The sequence below is a fragment of the Scyliorhinus torazame genome, chromosome 19 (genome assembly GCF_047496885.1).
Source record: "Scyliorhinus torazame isolate Kashiwa2021f chromosome 19, sScyTor2.1, whole genome shotgun sequence".
Classification (NCBI taxonomy): domain Eukaryota; kingdom Metazoa; phylum Chordata; class Chondrichthyes; order Carcharhiniformes; family Scyliorhinidae; genus Scyliorhinus; species Scyliorhinus torazame.
Window position 1 is genome coordinate 115893915 of NC_092725.1, and position 14517 is coordinate 115908431.

General features: G+C 49.6%; 1 protein-coding gene and 1 long non-coding RNA gene across 3 annotated transcripts in view; one reads left to right on the forward strand and one right to left on the reverse strand.

Annotated features, from left to right (window-relative positions):
- The window catches only part of LOC140396446 (uncharacterized), a 94230-nt gene that overhangs the window by 31402 nt on the left and 48311 nt on the right, over nt 1-14517 (forward strand). The gene's annotated exons all lie outside the window — the stretch shown is intronic.
- LOC140396445 (carboxypeptidase M-like) overlaps nt 1-14517 on the reverse strand; it is an 88555-nt gene that overhangs the window by 7351 nt on the left and 66687 nt on the right. For both annotated transcript variants that reach the window (XM_072485081.1, XM_072485079.1), the window contains one exon: nt 1891-2039. In XM_072485081.1, the coding sequence (XP_072341182.1) occupies nt 1891-2039 (149 nt within the window). The remainder of the gene's footprint in view (nt 1-1890; nt 2040-14517) is intronic.

The window sequence follows — 14517 nt, forward strand, 5'->3', positions numbered from 1 at the left end:
GGTCTGCACCGACCCTCTGAAAGAGCATACTATATAGGCATGCTACCCTGCCCTATCCCTGTAACCCCACCTAACCTGCACATCCCTGGACTGTATGGGGCAATTTTTATTTATCGTGGAGGAAACCAACATAGGCATGAGCCGGGGTTATTAGAGTCCGCTCCTGGTCAGAGAATCGCCGGGGGGCGGGGGGGGGGGGGGCGCGAGATACCCAGCACGCCGCTCCGACGCTGGGCTGCCGATTGTCTGGCGACCGAAGAATCAATACCAATCACGCCCATTGAAAGCGGCCCCCGCGACGAATCTCTAGATGGGCCGAGTGCCAGCTGAGTGCCGTCGGCATGGTATACATATGGTCCCACCCAGCAGGCTGTGGGGGCCGTCCTGGTGGGGGGCAGGGGGATTGGACTCCGGGGGAGGGGGCCTCCACGGTGGCCAGTTCCGCAATTGGGGGCGTCCGATCGACGGGCGCGCTCATTCTGGGAGGGGCCTATGTTTTTCTGCGCCGGGCCCCTGCAGGGCTCCGCCATGTTGCCTGGGGGCTGGTGCGGAGACTGAACCACGCGCATGCGCCGGCGCGGTAATGGCCGCGGCGCACATGCACAAACCCTCACCTTCCTGTAGGGCCGGCTTTCGGTGCCGGAGCAGCGCACAGCACTCCGGCGCCATTCTAGCCCCGAAGAAGAGAATTACTGGTCCAGGAGGCCGGTTGACGCCGGCATCAAAACCCACACATTCTCACCATGGCCGGGATTCTCCAAAATGTGTGGGTTTCCTCCGGGTGCTCCGGTTTCCTATCACAGTCCAAAGATGTGCAGCTTAGGTAGATCAGCCATGCTTTAAAAAATTACCCCTTAGTGTGCAGGGATGTGCAGACTCGATCGGCCAAATAGCCTCCTTCTGTACAGTAGGGATTCTATGGGTCAAAAGAAAGATATTCTACCAATACTGCACAAAATACTCCCACCAAGGCTCTATCCAACTGCAGCAAGAGTTTCCTATTCCTGCATTCAAATCCCTTTGCAATAACAGTTAACATCATGACTGACCATGATCGTGTGTGCTGGCAATGCTGTGGTTTCCTACAGTCCAAACTGAAAATAGCAGAGCAAGAGAATCCAGCTCAAATGTTTTGCTCAAACTGCTATCAGGCAATTTCTGTTTTTTTTCTGGGCAATAAAAAAAACTGAGAACTGAAAATTGCACCGTAAAGATTTATTTCGCTGCAATTAATCTCAAGATCTTCATCATAATGGTGAATGTTTTAGTTTGCTTTCAATTGCTGTCTGCTTGTGTGGATAGCAATTTTTTCCAAAAACCAAATAATGAAAATCAACGAAGCTCACTGATGCTCAGAGCACTGAAAGCTCTGCAAAGGAGTCAATTTTATAAACCTCTTTCTTCAATGGAAAAATTATTGAATTGCCATTTCAAAGAGCTAGCGCCAGCCCAGCAGGCTGAATGTTCTCCTTCTGTGTATCAAGATTCTACTCAGATTTTATTTCAAAGCAATTCTTCAATCCCTGAGTGCTTGTAAGAGTATTAGCAATACGTTTTCAACATTGTGGGTATGGTTTTCTGAGATCCCATGTCACTGGTAGTACATTCAGAATTTTTCATGAAGCCGCTCCCCTGGAAAGTTTTGCCCGGGACAGAAGGTCTCAGGATATTCAGCCTTTGATACTTCTTAAAAACTAAAAATGACTTGAGGAGAAAGTCTGTTCTGCAACTCAGCGGAAATGCTACATTGCCTGGAAATTATTATTATCCATTGAGTGACACTTCATCATTACACAAGGTGAACTGCATTATATTTATGCATTTGTTATAATTACAGCAAGATAGTAAATGTGGCTGAGCACATTAATAATTGCAGTAGATTGAACTTACATTCAGGATATATGTTCCAGGTAATAGGAGTCTGTAATATTCTCCCCATTTATTCGTTCGAAAAGGATTGATGTTTTCTCTGCCTTGAACCTCTACTATTGCATTTTCTATGGGAGCACCATCCATGGTCAGGACTTGCCCCTTTATACCTGTGTAAGTGAGACAATTTTAATAATAAATTATAACATAGATTTGGGTGAATAACTGTGATCTCCTCGGTCATAACCAATTTCAACTATTTACGGTATAGAACATAGAATAGTACAGCACACTTCAGGCCCTTTAGCCCCTGATGTGCCGACCATTTATCCTAATCCAAGATCAACCTAACCTACAACCCTTCAATTTACTGCTGTCCATGTGCCTGTCCAAGAGTCGCCTAAATGTCCCTAATGACTCTGACTCCACCACCTCTGCTCAGCGCATTCCACGCACCCACCACTCTCTGTGTAAAGAACCTACCTCTGACATCTCCGCTATACCTTCCTCCAATCACCTTAAAATTATGTCCCCTCGTGACAGCCATTTCCGCCCTGGGGAAAAGTCTCTGGCTATCCATTCTATCCATGCCTCTCATCACCTTGTACACCTCTATCAAGTCACCTCTCTGCCTTCTTCGCTCCAGTGAGAAAAGCCCTAGCTCCCTCAACCTTTCTTCATAAGACATGCCCTCCAGTCCAGGCAGCATTCTGGTAAATCTCCTCTGTACCCTCTCCAAAGCATCCCCACATCCTTCCTACAATGAGGCGACCAGAACTGGACACAATATTCCAAGTGTGGTCTAACTAGAGTTTTATAAAGCTGCAGCAAAACCTCACGGCTCTTAAACTCAATTCCCCTGTGAATGAAAGTCAACACACCATACGCCTTCTTAACAACCCTATCAACCTGGGTGGCAACTTTGAGGGGGTCTATGAACGTGGACCCCAAGATCCTTCTGTTTCTCCACACTTCCAAGAATCCTGCCTTTAACCCTGTATTCAGCTTTCAAATTCGACCTTCCAAAATGAATCACTTCACATTTATCAAGGTTGAACTCCATCTGACACTTCTCAGCCCAGCTCTGCATCCTGTCAATGTCCTGCTGTAACCTGCAACAACCCTCAACACTATCTACAACTCCCCCAATCTTCGTGTCATCGGCAAACTTACTAACCCACCCTTCCACTTCCTCATCCAAGTCATTTATAAAAACCACAAAGAGCAGAGGTCCCAAAACAGATCTTTGCGGGCACCACTGGTCACCGACCTCCAGGCGGAATACTTTCCATCCACTACCACTCGCTGTCTTCTTTCGGCCAGCCAATTCTGTATCCAGACAGCCAAATTTCCCTGTATCCCATGCCCCCTAACTTTCAAATGCCTTACTGAAATCCATATACACCACATCCACTGCCTGACCTTCATCAATGTGTCTCGTCACATCCTCAAAGAATTCAATGAGGCTTGTGAGGCATGACAAAGCCATGCTGACTATCTTTAATCAAACTATGTTTTCCTAAATAATCATAAATCCTATCTCTCAGAATCCTTTCCAATATTTTGCTCACCACAGACGTAAGACTGATGAGTCTGTAATTCCCAAGGATTTCCCTATTCTCTTTCTTGAATAGGGAACAACATTCGCCTCCCTCCAATCATCCGGTACTACTCCAGTGGAGAGCGAGGACGCAAAGATCATCGCTAATGGCGCAGCAATCTCCTCCCTCGCTTCCCGTAGTAACCTTGGATATATCCCGTCAGGCCCAGGGAACTTATCTATCCTGATGCTTTTCAAAATTTCCAGCACATCCTCCTTCTTAATATCAACCTGTTTGAGTCGATTAACCTGGTCCACATTGTACTCATGAGCAACAATGTCCCTCTCTCCTGTGAATACTGAAGCAAAGTATTCTTTTAGGGTCTCCCCCATCTCCTCAGACTCTAGGCACAAGTTCCCTCCACTATCCCTGATCGGCCCTACTCTCATTCTGATCATCCTCTTATTTCTCACACAAGTGTAGAACGCCTTGAGGTTTTCCCTAATCCTTCCCACCAGGGCTTTCATGCCTCCTTCTAGCTCTCCTCAGTCCAATTTTGAGTTCCTTCCCAGCTACCTTGTAACCCTCTAGAGCCGAGTCAGATCCTCGCTTCCTCAACCTTACGTAAGCTTCCTTCTACCTCTTGACTAGAAGCTCCACTTCTCTTGTCACCCAAGGCTCCTTCACCTTACCATTCCTTCCTCGTCTCAGTGGGACAAAACTATTCAGCACTCGCAGCAGGTGCTCCTTAGACAATCCCCACATTACTGTTGTGCATTTCCCCAAGAACAATTGTTCCCACTTTATGCTCCTCAGCTCCCCCAATTAAATACCTTCCATGCTGTCTGTTCCTATCCCTCTCCATGACTATGGTAAAGGTCAAGGAGTTGTGGTCACTGTCACCAAAATGCTCTCCCACCAAGACATCTGACACCTGGCCTGGTTCGTTGCCGAGCATCAAGTCCAATATAGCCTCCCCCCTAGTCGGCCTATCTACATATTGAGTCAGGAATCATTCCTGTAAACTTCCGGGTGCGGCGATGACCAGCTAAGTCGCACGTTTCGGCAGCTCCCGTTGGAATGGACTTTTGGGCTCTTAATAGGAGCCCCAACGGCAATTTAAACGGCCAAAAACACTGTGCGGTAAACCAGAAGGGAATCCCCCCGGACACGCATGGATAAGGGAGAGGATAGCGGCCGGATTGCGGAGGATCCTCTGGAGCAGCGGCAAGGAAGGGAAGCTCAAAGCAAGATGGCGTCGGAAGTTGGCCGTTTGTTATGGGGCCCGGACCAACAAGAGTTCCTGCGGCGCTGTGTGGAAGAGCTGAAGAAGGAGTTGAAGAAGGAGCTGTTGGCCCCGATATTACAGGCGATTGAAGGGCGAAAGGAGGAGCAGAGGACCCAAGAGCTGGAGCTTTGGGTCGTGAAGGCAAAGGCTGCTGAAAATGAAGATGAAATACAGGGCCTGGTGGTGAAGACAGAGACGCACGAGGCACAGCACAAAAGGTGTGTGGAAAGGTTGGAAGTAGTGGAGAATAATTCGAGGAGGAAGAATTTAAGAGTCCTGGGTCTTCCCGAAGGCGCAGAAGGGGCGGACGTCGGGACATATGTGAGCACGATGCTTCACTCGCTAATGGGATCGGAGGCCCCGACGGGGCCTTTGGAGGTGGAGGGAGCTTAGCGAGTTCTGGCGCGAAGACCGAAGGCTGGAGAAATACCTTGAGCTATAGTGGTGAGGTTTCTCCGCTATAATGACAGAGAGACGGTCCTCAGATGGGCGAAGAAAACTCGGAGCTGTAGGTGGGAGAACGCGGTGATCCGCGTATACCAGGATTGGAGTGCGGAGGTGGGCAAGTTTTAATCGGGCTAAGGCGGTGCTTCACAAAAAGAAGATCCAGTTTGGAATGTTGCAACCGGCGAGATTGTGGGTCACACACCAAGGGAAGCACCACTACTTTGAGACAGCAGAAGAGGCGTGGACATTCGTTGTGGACGAGAAGCTGGAATAGTCTGGCGAGAGAAAGAGCTTTTGGGACAAAGTGGTGGTGTGATTATGTGGGGTGAGAAAAGGGGGGGGGGGGGGGGGATGATTTTTCAATTTGTTAATTTTGTGATCCTGTAACTTTTCTCTCTTCCCCATGTTGGGGGGGGGGGTATGAGGAACTGTGGGCGCCGGCCATTAGGGGCGGGGCCGAGTGGGAAACGCGGGCTTGGTTCCCGCGCTATGGTAATTATGGTGGGAACAGGGATGCAGGAAGGAGGGGGCCTCGCACAGTGGGGGCCGAGGACAAGGGGGGAAGCCGAGGTCAGCCAGAGTTCGCTGACTTCTGAGAGCAACATGGGGGGTGCAACTACACTAGAGGGGGATCTAGCGGAGGGGGGGGTTAACTGGGTTGCTGCTGCTAAGGAGAAGGGGGAGCTGTTATGGGATGGGGTGGTCGAGGCGGGAGGGCGCCGTCGGGGGGATATACGGGTACGTGGGAACCGGGTGAGGAGCTGGGTTAAAAAAGGGGATGGCTAGTCGACAAGGGGGGGGGGGGGGGCAGGGGGTAAAGAGCCCCCCAACCCGGCTGATCACGTGGAACGTGAGAGGGCTGAACGGGCCGATTAAAAGGGCACGGGTACTCGCACACCTAAAGAAATTAAAGGCAGATGTGGCTATGTTGCAGGAGACGCATCTGAAACCGATAGACCAGGTCAGACTACGTAAAGGATGGGTGGGGCAGGTGTTTCATTCGGGTTTAGATGCGAAGAACAGGGCGGTGGCTATCTTAGTGGGGAAACGGGTACTGTTTGAGGCAAAGACCATAGTGGCGGATAGTGGGGGTAGATAGGTGATGGTGAGTGGCAGATTGCAAGGGGAGGCGGTGATTCTGGTGAACTAATATGCCCCGAACTGGGATGATGCAAATTTTATGAGGCGTATGTTGGGACGTATCCCGGACCTGGAGGCGGGAAAGTTGGTAATGGGGGGAGACTTCAATACGGTGCTTGATCCAGGGCTGGACCGGTTGAGGTCCAGGACCGGGAGGAGGCCGGCAGCGACCAGGGTGCTCAAGGACTTCATGGAGCAGATGGGAGGGGTAGACCCCTGGAGATTTAGTAGGCCTAGGAGTAAGGAGTTCTCATTTTTCTCCCAGGTTCACAAAGTATACTCACGGATAGACTTTTTTGTCTTGGGAAGGGCACTGATTCCGAAGGTGACAGGGACGGAATATACGGCCATAGCCATTTCGGACCACGCTCCACATTGGGTAGACCTGGAGGTAGGAGAGGAAAAAGAACAGCACCCACTCTGGAGAATGGATATGGGCTTATTGGCGGATGAGGGGGTATGTTTAAGGGTGAGGGGGTGCATCGAAAGGTACTTGGAGCTTAATGACAATGGAGAGGTTCAGGTGGGAGTGGTCTGGGAGGCGTTGAAGGCGGTGGTCAGAGGGGAACTGATATCCATAAGGGCACATAAAGGGAAGCAAGAGGGCAAAGAAAGGGAGCGATTGCTGAAAGAACTTCTGAGGGTGGACAGGCAATATGCAGAGGCACCGGAGGAGGGACTGTACAGGGAAAGACAAAGGCTACATGTGGAATTTGACCTGCTGACCACAGGTAAGGCAGAGGCACAGTGGAGGAGGGCACAGGGTGTACAGTATGAGTATGGAGAGAAGGCGAGTCGGCTACTGGCCCACCAATTGAGGAAGAGGGGAGCAGCGAGGGAGCTAGGAAGGGGTGAGAGATGAGGAGGGAGAGAAGGAACGGGGAGCGGAGAGAGTGAATGGGGTGTTCAAGGCATTCTACGAAAGATTATATAAAGCTCAGCCCCCGGAAGGGAAGGAGGGAATGATGTGTTTCTTGGATCAGCTGGAATTCCCTAAGGTGGAGGAGTAGGAGAGGGCGGGACTGGGAGCACAGATTGAGATGGAGGAGGTGGTAAAAGGGATTGGGAGCATGCAGGCGGGGAAGGCCCCGGGACCGGACGGATTCCCGGTGGAATTTTATAGGAAATATATGGACCTACTGGCCCGCTTTTGACGAGAACCTTTAATGAGGCCAGGGAAAGGGGGCAGCTGCCCCCGACTATGTCGGAGGCGACGATATCGCTCCTTTTGAAGAAGGAAAAAGACCTGCTGCAGTGTGGGTCCTACAGGCCCATTTCCCTTTTAAATGTAGATGCTAAGCTCCTGGCCAAGGTGATGGCGACGAGGATAGAGGACTGTGTCCCGGGGGTGGTCCACGAGGATCAAACTGGGTTCGTTAAGGGGAGACAGCTGAACACAAACATACGGAGGTTGCTAGGGGTAATGATGATGCCCCCACCAGAGGGGGAGGCAGAGATAGTGGTGGCGATGGACGCCGAGAAAGCATTCGACAGAGTGGAGTGGGATTATCTGTGGGAGGTGCTGAGGAGATTTGGTTTTGGAGAAGGGTTTATTGGATGGGTACAGCTGCTGTATAGGGCCCCGGTGGCGAGCGTGGTCACGAACAGACAGAGGTCTGACTACTTCCGTCTTCATAGAGGGATGAGGCAGGGGTGTCCCCTGTCTCCGTTACTGTTTGCATTGGCGATTGAGCCCCTGGCCATAGCACTGAGGGGTTCCAGGAAGTGGAGGGGAGTACTCAGGGGAGGAGAAGAACACCGGGTATCTTTGTATGCAGATGATTTATTGCTGTATGTTGCGGACCCAGTGGAGGGGATGCCTGAGATAATGCAGACACTCAGGGAGTTTGGGGAATTTTCGGGGTACAAATTGAATATGGGGAAGAGCGAGTTGTTTGTGGTGCATCCGGGGGAGCAGAGCAGGGGAATAGATGACTTACCGCTGAGGAAGGTAACAAGAGATTTCCGGTACTTAGGGATTCAGATAGCCAGGAGTTGGGGAACCTTACATAGGCTTAATTTAACAAGATTAGTGGAACAGATGGAGGAGGATTTTAAGAGATGGGACATGGTGCCCCTGTCACTGGTGGGTAGGGTGCAGGCGGTCAAAATGGTAGTCCTCCCGAGATTCCTTTTTGTGTTTCAGTGCCTTCCGGTGATGGTCACGAAGGCTTTTTTCAAGAAAATTGAGAAAAGTGTCATGAGTTTTGTGTGGGCCGGGAAGACCCCGAGAGTGAGGAGGGGGTTCTTGCAGCGTAGCAGGGATAGGGGAGGGCTGGCACTACCGAGCCTAAGTGAATACGACTGGGCCGCCAATATCTCAATGGTGTGTAAGTGGATGGGAGAAGGGGAGGGAGCGGTGTGGAAGAGATTGGAGATGGCGTCCTGCAAAGGAACCAGCCTACAAGCAATGGTGACGGCGCCGTTGCCGTTCTCCCCGAAGAAATACACCACAGGTCCAGTGGTGGTGGCAACACTAAAAATTTGGGGGCAGTGGAGACGACATAGGGGAAGGACGGGAGCCTCGGTGCGGTCCCCGATAAGAAATAACCATAGGTTTGTCCCGGGGAGAATGGATGGGGGATTTGGAGCATGGCAGAGAGCTGGGGTTGTGCAACTGAGAGATCTGTTCGTAGACGGGACGTTTGCGAGTCTGGGAGCGCTGACGGAAAAATATGGGTCGCCCCAAGGGAATGCATTTCGGTACATGCAACTGAGGGCTTTTGCGAGGCAACAGGTGAGGGAATTCCCGCAGCTCCCGACGCAGGAGGTTCAGGATAGAGTGATCTCAGGGACATGGGTGGGGGATGGTAGGGTGTCGGATATGTACAGGGAAATGAGGGACGAGGGGGAGATCATGGTGGATGAGCTGAAGGGGAAATGGGAAGAAGAGCTGGGGGATGAGATTGAGGAGGGGCTGTGGGCTGATGCCCTACGTAGGGTAAACTCATCATCCTCGTGCGCCAGGCTAAGCCTGATACAATTCAAGGTTTTACACAGGGCGCATATGACCGGAGCAAGGCTCAGTAAATTTTTTGGGGTAGAGGATAGGTGTGGGAGATGCTCGAGAAGCCCAGCGAACCACACCCACATGGTTTGGTCATGCCCGGCACTGCAGGGGTTCTGGGTGGGGGTGGCAAAGGTGCTTTCGAAGGTGGTGGGGGTCCGGGTCGAGCCAGGCTGGGGGTTGGCTATATTCGGGGTTGCAGAAGAGCCGGGAGTGCAGGAGGCGAAAGAGGCTGATGTCTTGGCCTTTGCGTCCCTAGTAGCCCGGCGAAGGATATTGCTTATGTGGAAGGAAGCCAAACCCCCGGGCGTGGAGACCTTTATAAATGACATGACAGGGTTTATAAAACTAGAACGGATAAAGTTCGCACTAAGGGGTTCGGCTCAAGGGTTCACCAGGCGGTGGCAACCGTTCCTCGACTATCTCGCAGAACGATAAAGGAAATGGGAAGGTAACAGCAGCAACCCGGGGGGGGGAGGGGGGGGGGGGGGCACGGGTGGGTCCTCAGGGGTGTTTTTGTATAGATATTTGTACTTGGTTATGCATATTGGATTGTTTGATTTTATTTTTGGAGAGTTATTATTTTTGATATGGCAGTTGCCATTTAGTTTATATATTATTTATTTATTTGTTAAAACGGCCACTGTTATTTATATTGTTTTATTGTTGTAAAAAGGAAAACCTTTGTATTGTTATGTTTGGCCGAAAAATTTGAATAAAATATATTTTTTTAAAAAGGAATCATTCCTGTGCATGCCTGACAAAATCTGCTCCATCCAAACTATTTGCACTAAGGAGGTTCCAGTCAATTTAGGGAAGTTGAAGTCGCCCATGACAACAACTCTGTTACTTCTGCACTTTTCCAAGATCTGCCGCCCAATCTGTTCCTCTATCTCTCTGCTGTTATTGGGGGGTCTATTGAAAACTCCCAATAAAGTGACTGCTCCTTTCTTGTTCCTGACTTCCACCCATACTGACTCAGTAGACAAACCCTCCTCAACTACCTCCTTTTCTGCAGCTGTGGTGCACTCCCTAATTAACAGTGCCACTCCCCCTCCTCTTTTACCTCCCTCCCTATTCTTCTAAAAACATCTAAACTCCGGAACATCTAACAACCATTCCTGCTCCTGTGAAATCCATGGTCTCCGTGATGGCCACAACATTGTAGTTCAAAGTAGTGATCCATTCATTTCCCTTATTACTGACATTCCTTGCATTGAAACAGACACACTTTAACCCATTCCACTGAGTGTAGCTTTGCCCTATCAACTGTCTATCCATCCTCACAGACTTGTTGCATACTATTTCTGCCTGTTCAACAGCTACCCTATCCCCTGATCCATAGCTCTGGTTCCAATCCCCCTGCCAAACTAGTTTAAACCCTCCCGAAGAGCTCTAGCAAACCTCCCACCCAGGATATTGGTGCCCCTCCAGTTTCGGTGCAATCCGTTCTTCATGTACAGGTCCCACCTTCCCCAGAAGATATCCCAATGACCCATATATCTAAAGCCTTCCATCCTGCACCAGCCCTGTAGCCACATGTTCAGCTGCACTCGCTCTCTGTTCCTTGCCTCACTTGCACGTGGCACCAGTAGCAATCCTGAGATCACTACTCTGCTTGTCCTGCTCTTTAGCTTCCAACCTAACTCCCTAAAATCACTTTTTAGATCCTCATCCCTTTTCTTAGCTATGTCGTTGGTGCCTATGTGCACCACGACTTCTGGTTGCTCCCCCTCCCCCTCGCGTTTCTCGACGGCGTCAACACGGCCTCAGGATCAGCAATTCTGGCCCCTACAGGGGGCCAGCACGGCACTGGAGTGACCCTTGCCGCTCCAGCTGCTGATCCCGGCATCAACTGGGCGCCGCGGGATCCGCGCATGCGCAGTGGCACCGGCACCTACACGCACATGCGCAGTGGCTTCCTTCAACGCGCCGGATCCAACGCAACATGGTGTACGATTACAGGAGCCGGCGCAGAGGAAAGGAGGCCGCCAGCCAGAGAGGCCGGCCCGCCAATCGGTGGGCCCCGATCGTGGACAAGGCCACATAGAAGGGCCCGCCCCCGAGGTCGGACCCCCCTCCCCCTCCACAGGCCACCCCCGGACCCTTCAACGCCACGGTCACGCCGGCTGAGAGCAGGTGTGGACGGCGCCAGTGGGACTTGACATTTTTACGACGGCCGCTCGGCCCCTTCCGAGCTGAGAATCAGCGGGCCAGCCACGTAGAGCGGCCATTGACTGATGCCGCGCCAACCACGCCGGCGTCAGGGCGGCGTGGCACGATTCGCGCCAGTCGGGAGAGATACTCCAGCCCGGCCCCCACTGAGAGAATCCCCCCCATGATTTTATTACAATATTCTTAAGGAAAAAGCTACAGCTCTGGTATCGTATCTCCCACTCACTTGGGATCTTCCAAACGTTTCTTCCCGCTACTGCGGCTGAATTATATAAATACCAGTTTGAAACGATGGATTAATGCTGACAATCTGGTACAAAGCTTCAAACCCACAACACATCATGCCTTGTTGTAACTGAACAGTTTAGTTTCTGGCTTCTCTTCCACACCTAGTGGTGCACCAAGGCAGACTTTTTGGAATAGGCCAGTTGTCTGTCGCCAGGGGTTTATAGCTTGAGGGTCCTCACACAATCAAGTGTGGCTGAGCAGGTTGTCATTTGCAGGTTGTCACTCAACCTGTTTGGCCATATTATGAATGCAATTTCCTCCACCATCAAATCCGGTGGTAGGACCCCAAGCCAGAGCTTCTGGCTCAAAGGCAGAGACTTGACCAACTGTGCCACAAGCTGTGAAATGTGGGCCCAGGTGGGAAGGGGTGGTAGGCCGAGCCAGCCAATTTATCTACTGTTTCTGCCACTAATTAATAGTAATAATAATTGAAAGTGATAGAGAAAAATCCAGGTCACGGTGTGTTAAAAGAGCAGCACATCTGCACCCCCATAGGGAGCAGGATAAGATCATCATATACAGCACAATAACATTATTGAAGAGGCAAAATGTCTTGTTTTAAGTCCAAATATACAGGAAGCCAAGTTGAACAATGTTACATGACAAATGTGTACCTCACAAAAACAGTAAGCTGCCTTACACAGGAATTTTTTTTTTTTTTAATATTTATTTATTTATTTAAATTTAGAGTAGCCAATTCATTTTTTCCAATTAAGGGGCAATTTAGCACGGCCAATCCACCTGCCCTGCACATCTTTGAATTGTGGGGTTAAAACCCACACAAACACGGGGAGAATGTGCAAACTCCACACAGACAGTGACCCAGGGCCGGGATCAAACCTGAAACCTCGGCACCGTGAGACAGCTGTGCTAACCACTGCGCCACCGTGCTGCCATCCTTACACAGAAAAGTAATGAGTGAATGGCATCTAAGTACATTTGGGTCTGAGTATAGACAACTCAATGTTACTAGATCATTGGGAAGTTCCACTTAGTCTTGGGGTATAGGTTAAATATTGAGTTCTCTTTAGGACCATAACTAATAAAGATGAGTACACACAAAATTGGGCACTAGTGTGGGAAAAATGACCGGGACTATTAAATGATGTATTGATGTGGTCCTTTGAACTTACTGGACATACAGTTTATGACAAAGTAAATTTGTTATTTACATAGTCAATACTTTCTATATTATTACTGTTGCCACAAGCATGTGCAAGCATGTGAGTGGAGCAGCAGAGATAAAAAAGCGAGATTGAGAGCGGAGCTGGGAGATAAAAGAGCGTGAGAAAGACTTGAGAACAGAGTGCTAGTCTGGAGTTTGGAGCTCCTGAGGTGATGTCAAGATTCAAAAGTGATGTGAGGCAAGTGGATATACAGATGTACCGCTTTGGATGCGGTTCGGGAGAATGGCTTCTCAGAGGAAAGCAGCAACAGCCAAACTCATTACGCTGCATGGGAATGCAATAGTTATAGGGGATTCAATCGTAAGAGGAATAGATAGGCTTTTCTCTGGCTGCAATCGAGACTCCAGGACGGTATTTTACCTCCCTGGTGTTTGAGTCAAGGATGTCTCAGAGTGGCTCGAGGACATTCGGGAGGGAGGGGGTGGACAGCCAGCAGTCATGGTGCACATTGGTACAAACAACATAGTTTAAAAAAGCAATGAAGTCCAATAAGCAGAATAGAGGCAATAAATTGAAAAATTGGACTTCAAAGGTCCACTAGTAGTAATCTGAGGAATACAGGAATTTATAATGGGGAACAAAGAAATAGCTGATCAATGAAATACTTACTTTGGTCCTGTCTTAATAGAGGAAGACACAAGTAACTGACCAGAAATGTTGGGGAACACAGGGTTCAGTGAGAGGAAGGAATTGAAAGAAATGAATATTAGTAGAGAAATGGTATTGGGGAAATTAATGGGTCTGAAATCCTGAGGACCTGATAATCTACATCCCAGAGTACTTAAGAAGGTCGCCCTAGAAATTGTGGATGCATTGGTGGTCGTCTCTTAAGATTCTACAGTTGCTGAAACAGTGCATATAGATTGGAGGGTAGCTAATATAACCCCACTATTTAAAAAGGAAGGTCGAGAGAAGACAGGGAATTATAGACCAATCAGCCTGACGCCAACAGGGGGAAAATGTTAGAGTCCATTATAAAAGATGTAGGGCGGGATTTACCGACCAACCCGCCATGTGTTTTCGGCAGCGGAGGAGTGCCGCCAGAGGGATTTTCTGGTCCCGCCATTGTCAACGGGATTCCCCGTTGATTGCACCCCTCATCTTCGGGAAACCCGTGGGACTGGAATATCCCGCTAAAATCCATCTACTATACAGAGCCCTTGGAATCAATGGCAGGATCAGACAGAGTCAGTATGGATTTGCAAAAGGGAAATCACGCTTGACTAATCTACTGAAATTCTGTAAAAATATAACTAGTAGAGTTGACGAGGGGCAGCTGATGGATATGATTTATTTGGACTTTTAAAGGGCTTTCGGCAAAGTCCCGCATAAGAGATTAGCATGTATAATTAAAGTGCATGGGCTTGGGGATTGTGTATTGAGATGAATAGCAAACTGGTTGGCAGACAGGAAACAAAGAGTAGGAATTAATGTCCTTTTTTCAAATTTGCTGGCATTGGCTAGTGGGCTGCTGTAGGGATCAGTGCTAGGACCCCAGCTATTCACAATATATATTAATTATTTAGATAGGGAACTAAGTGCAATGTCCCCAAGTCTGCAATGACACAATTCATG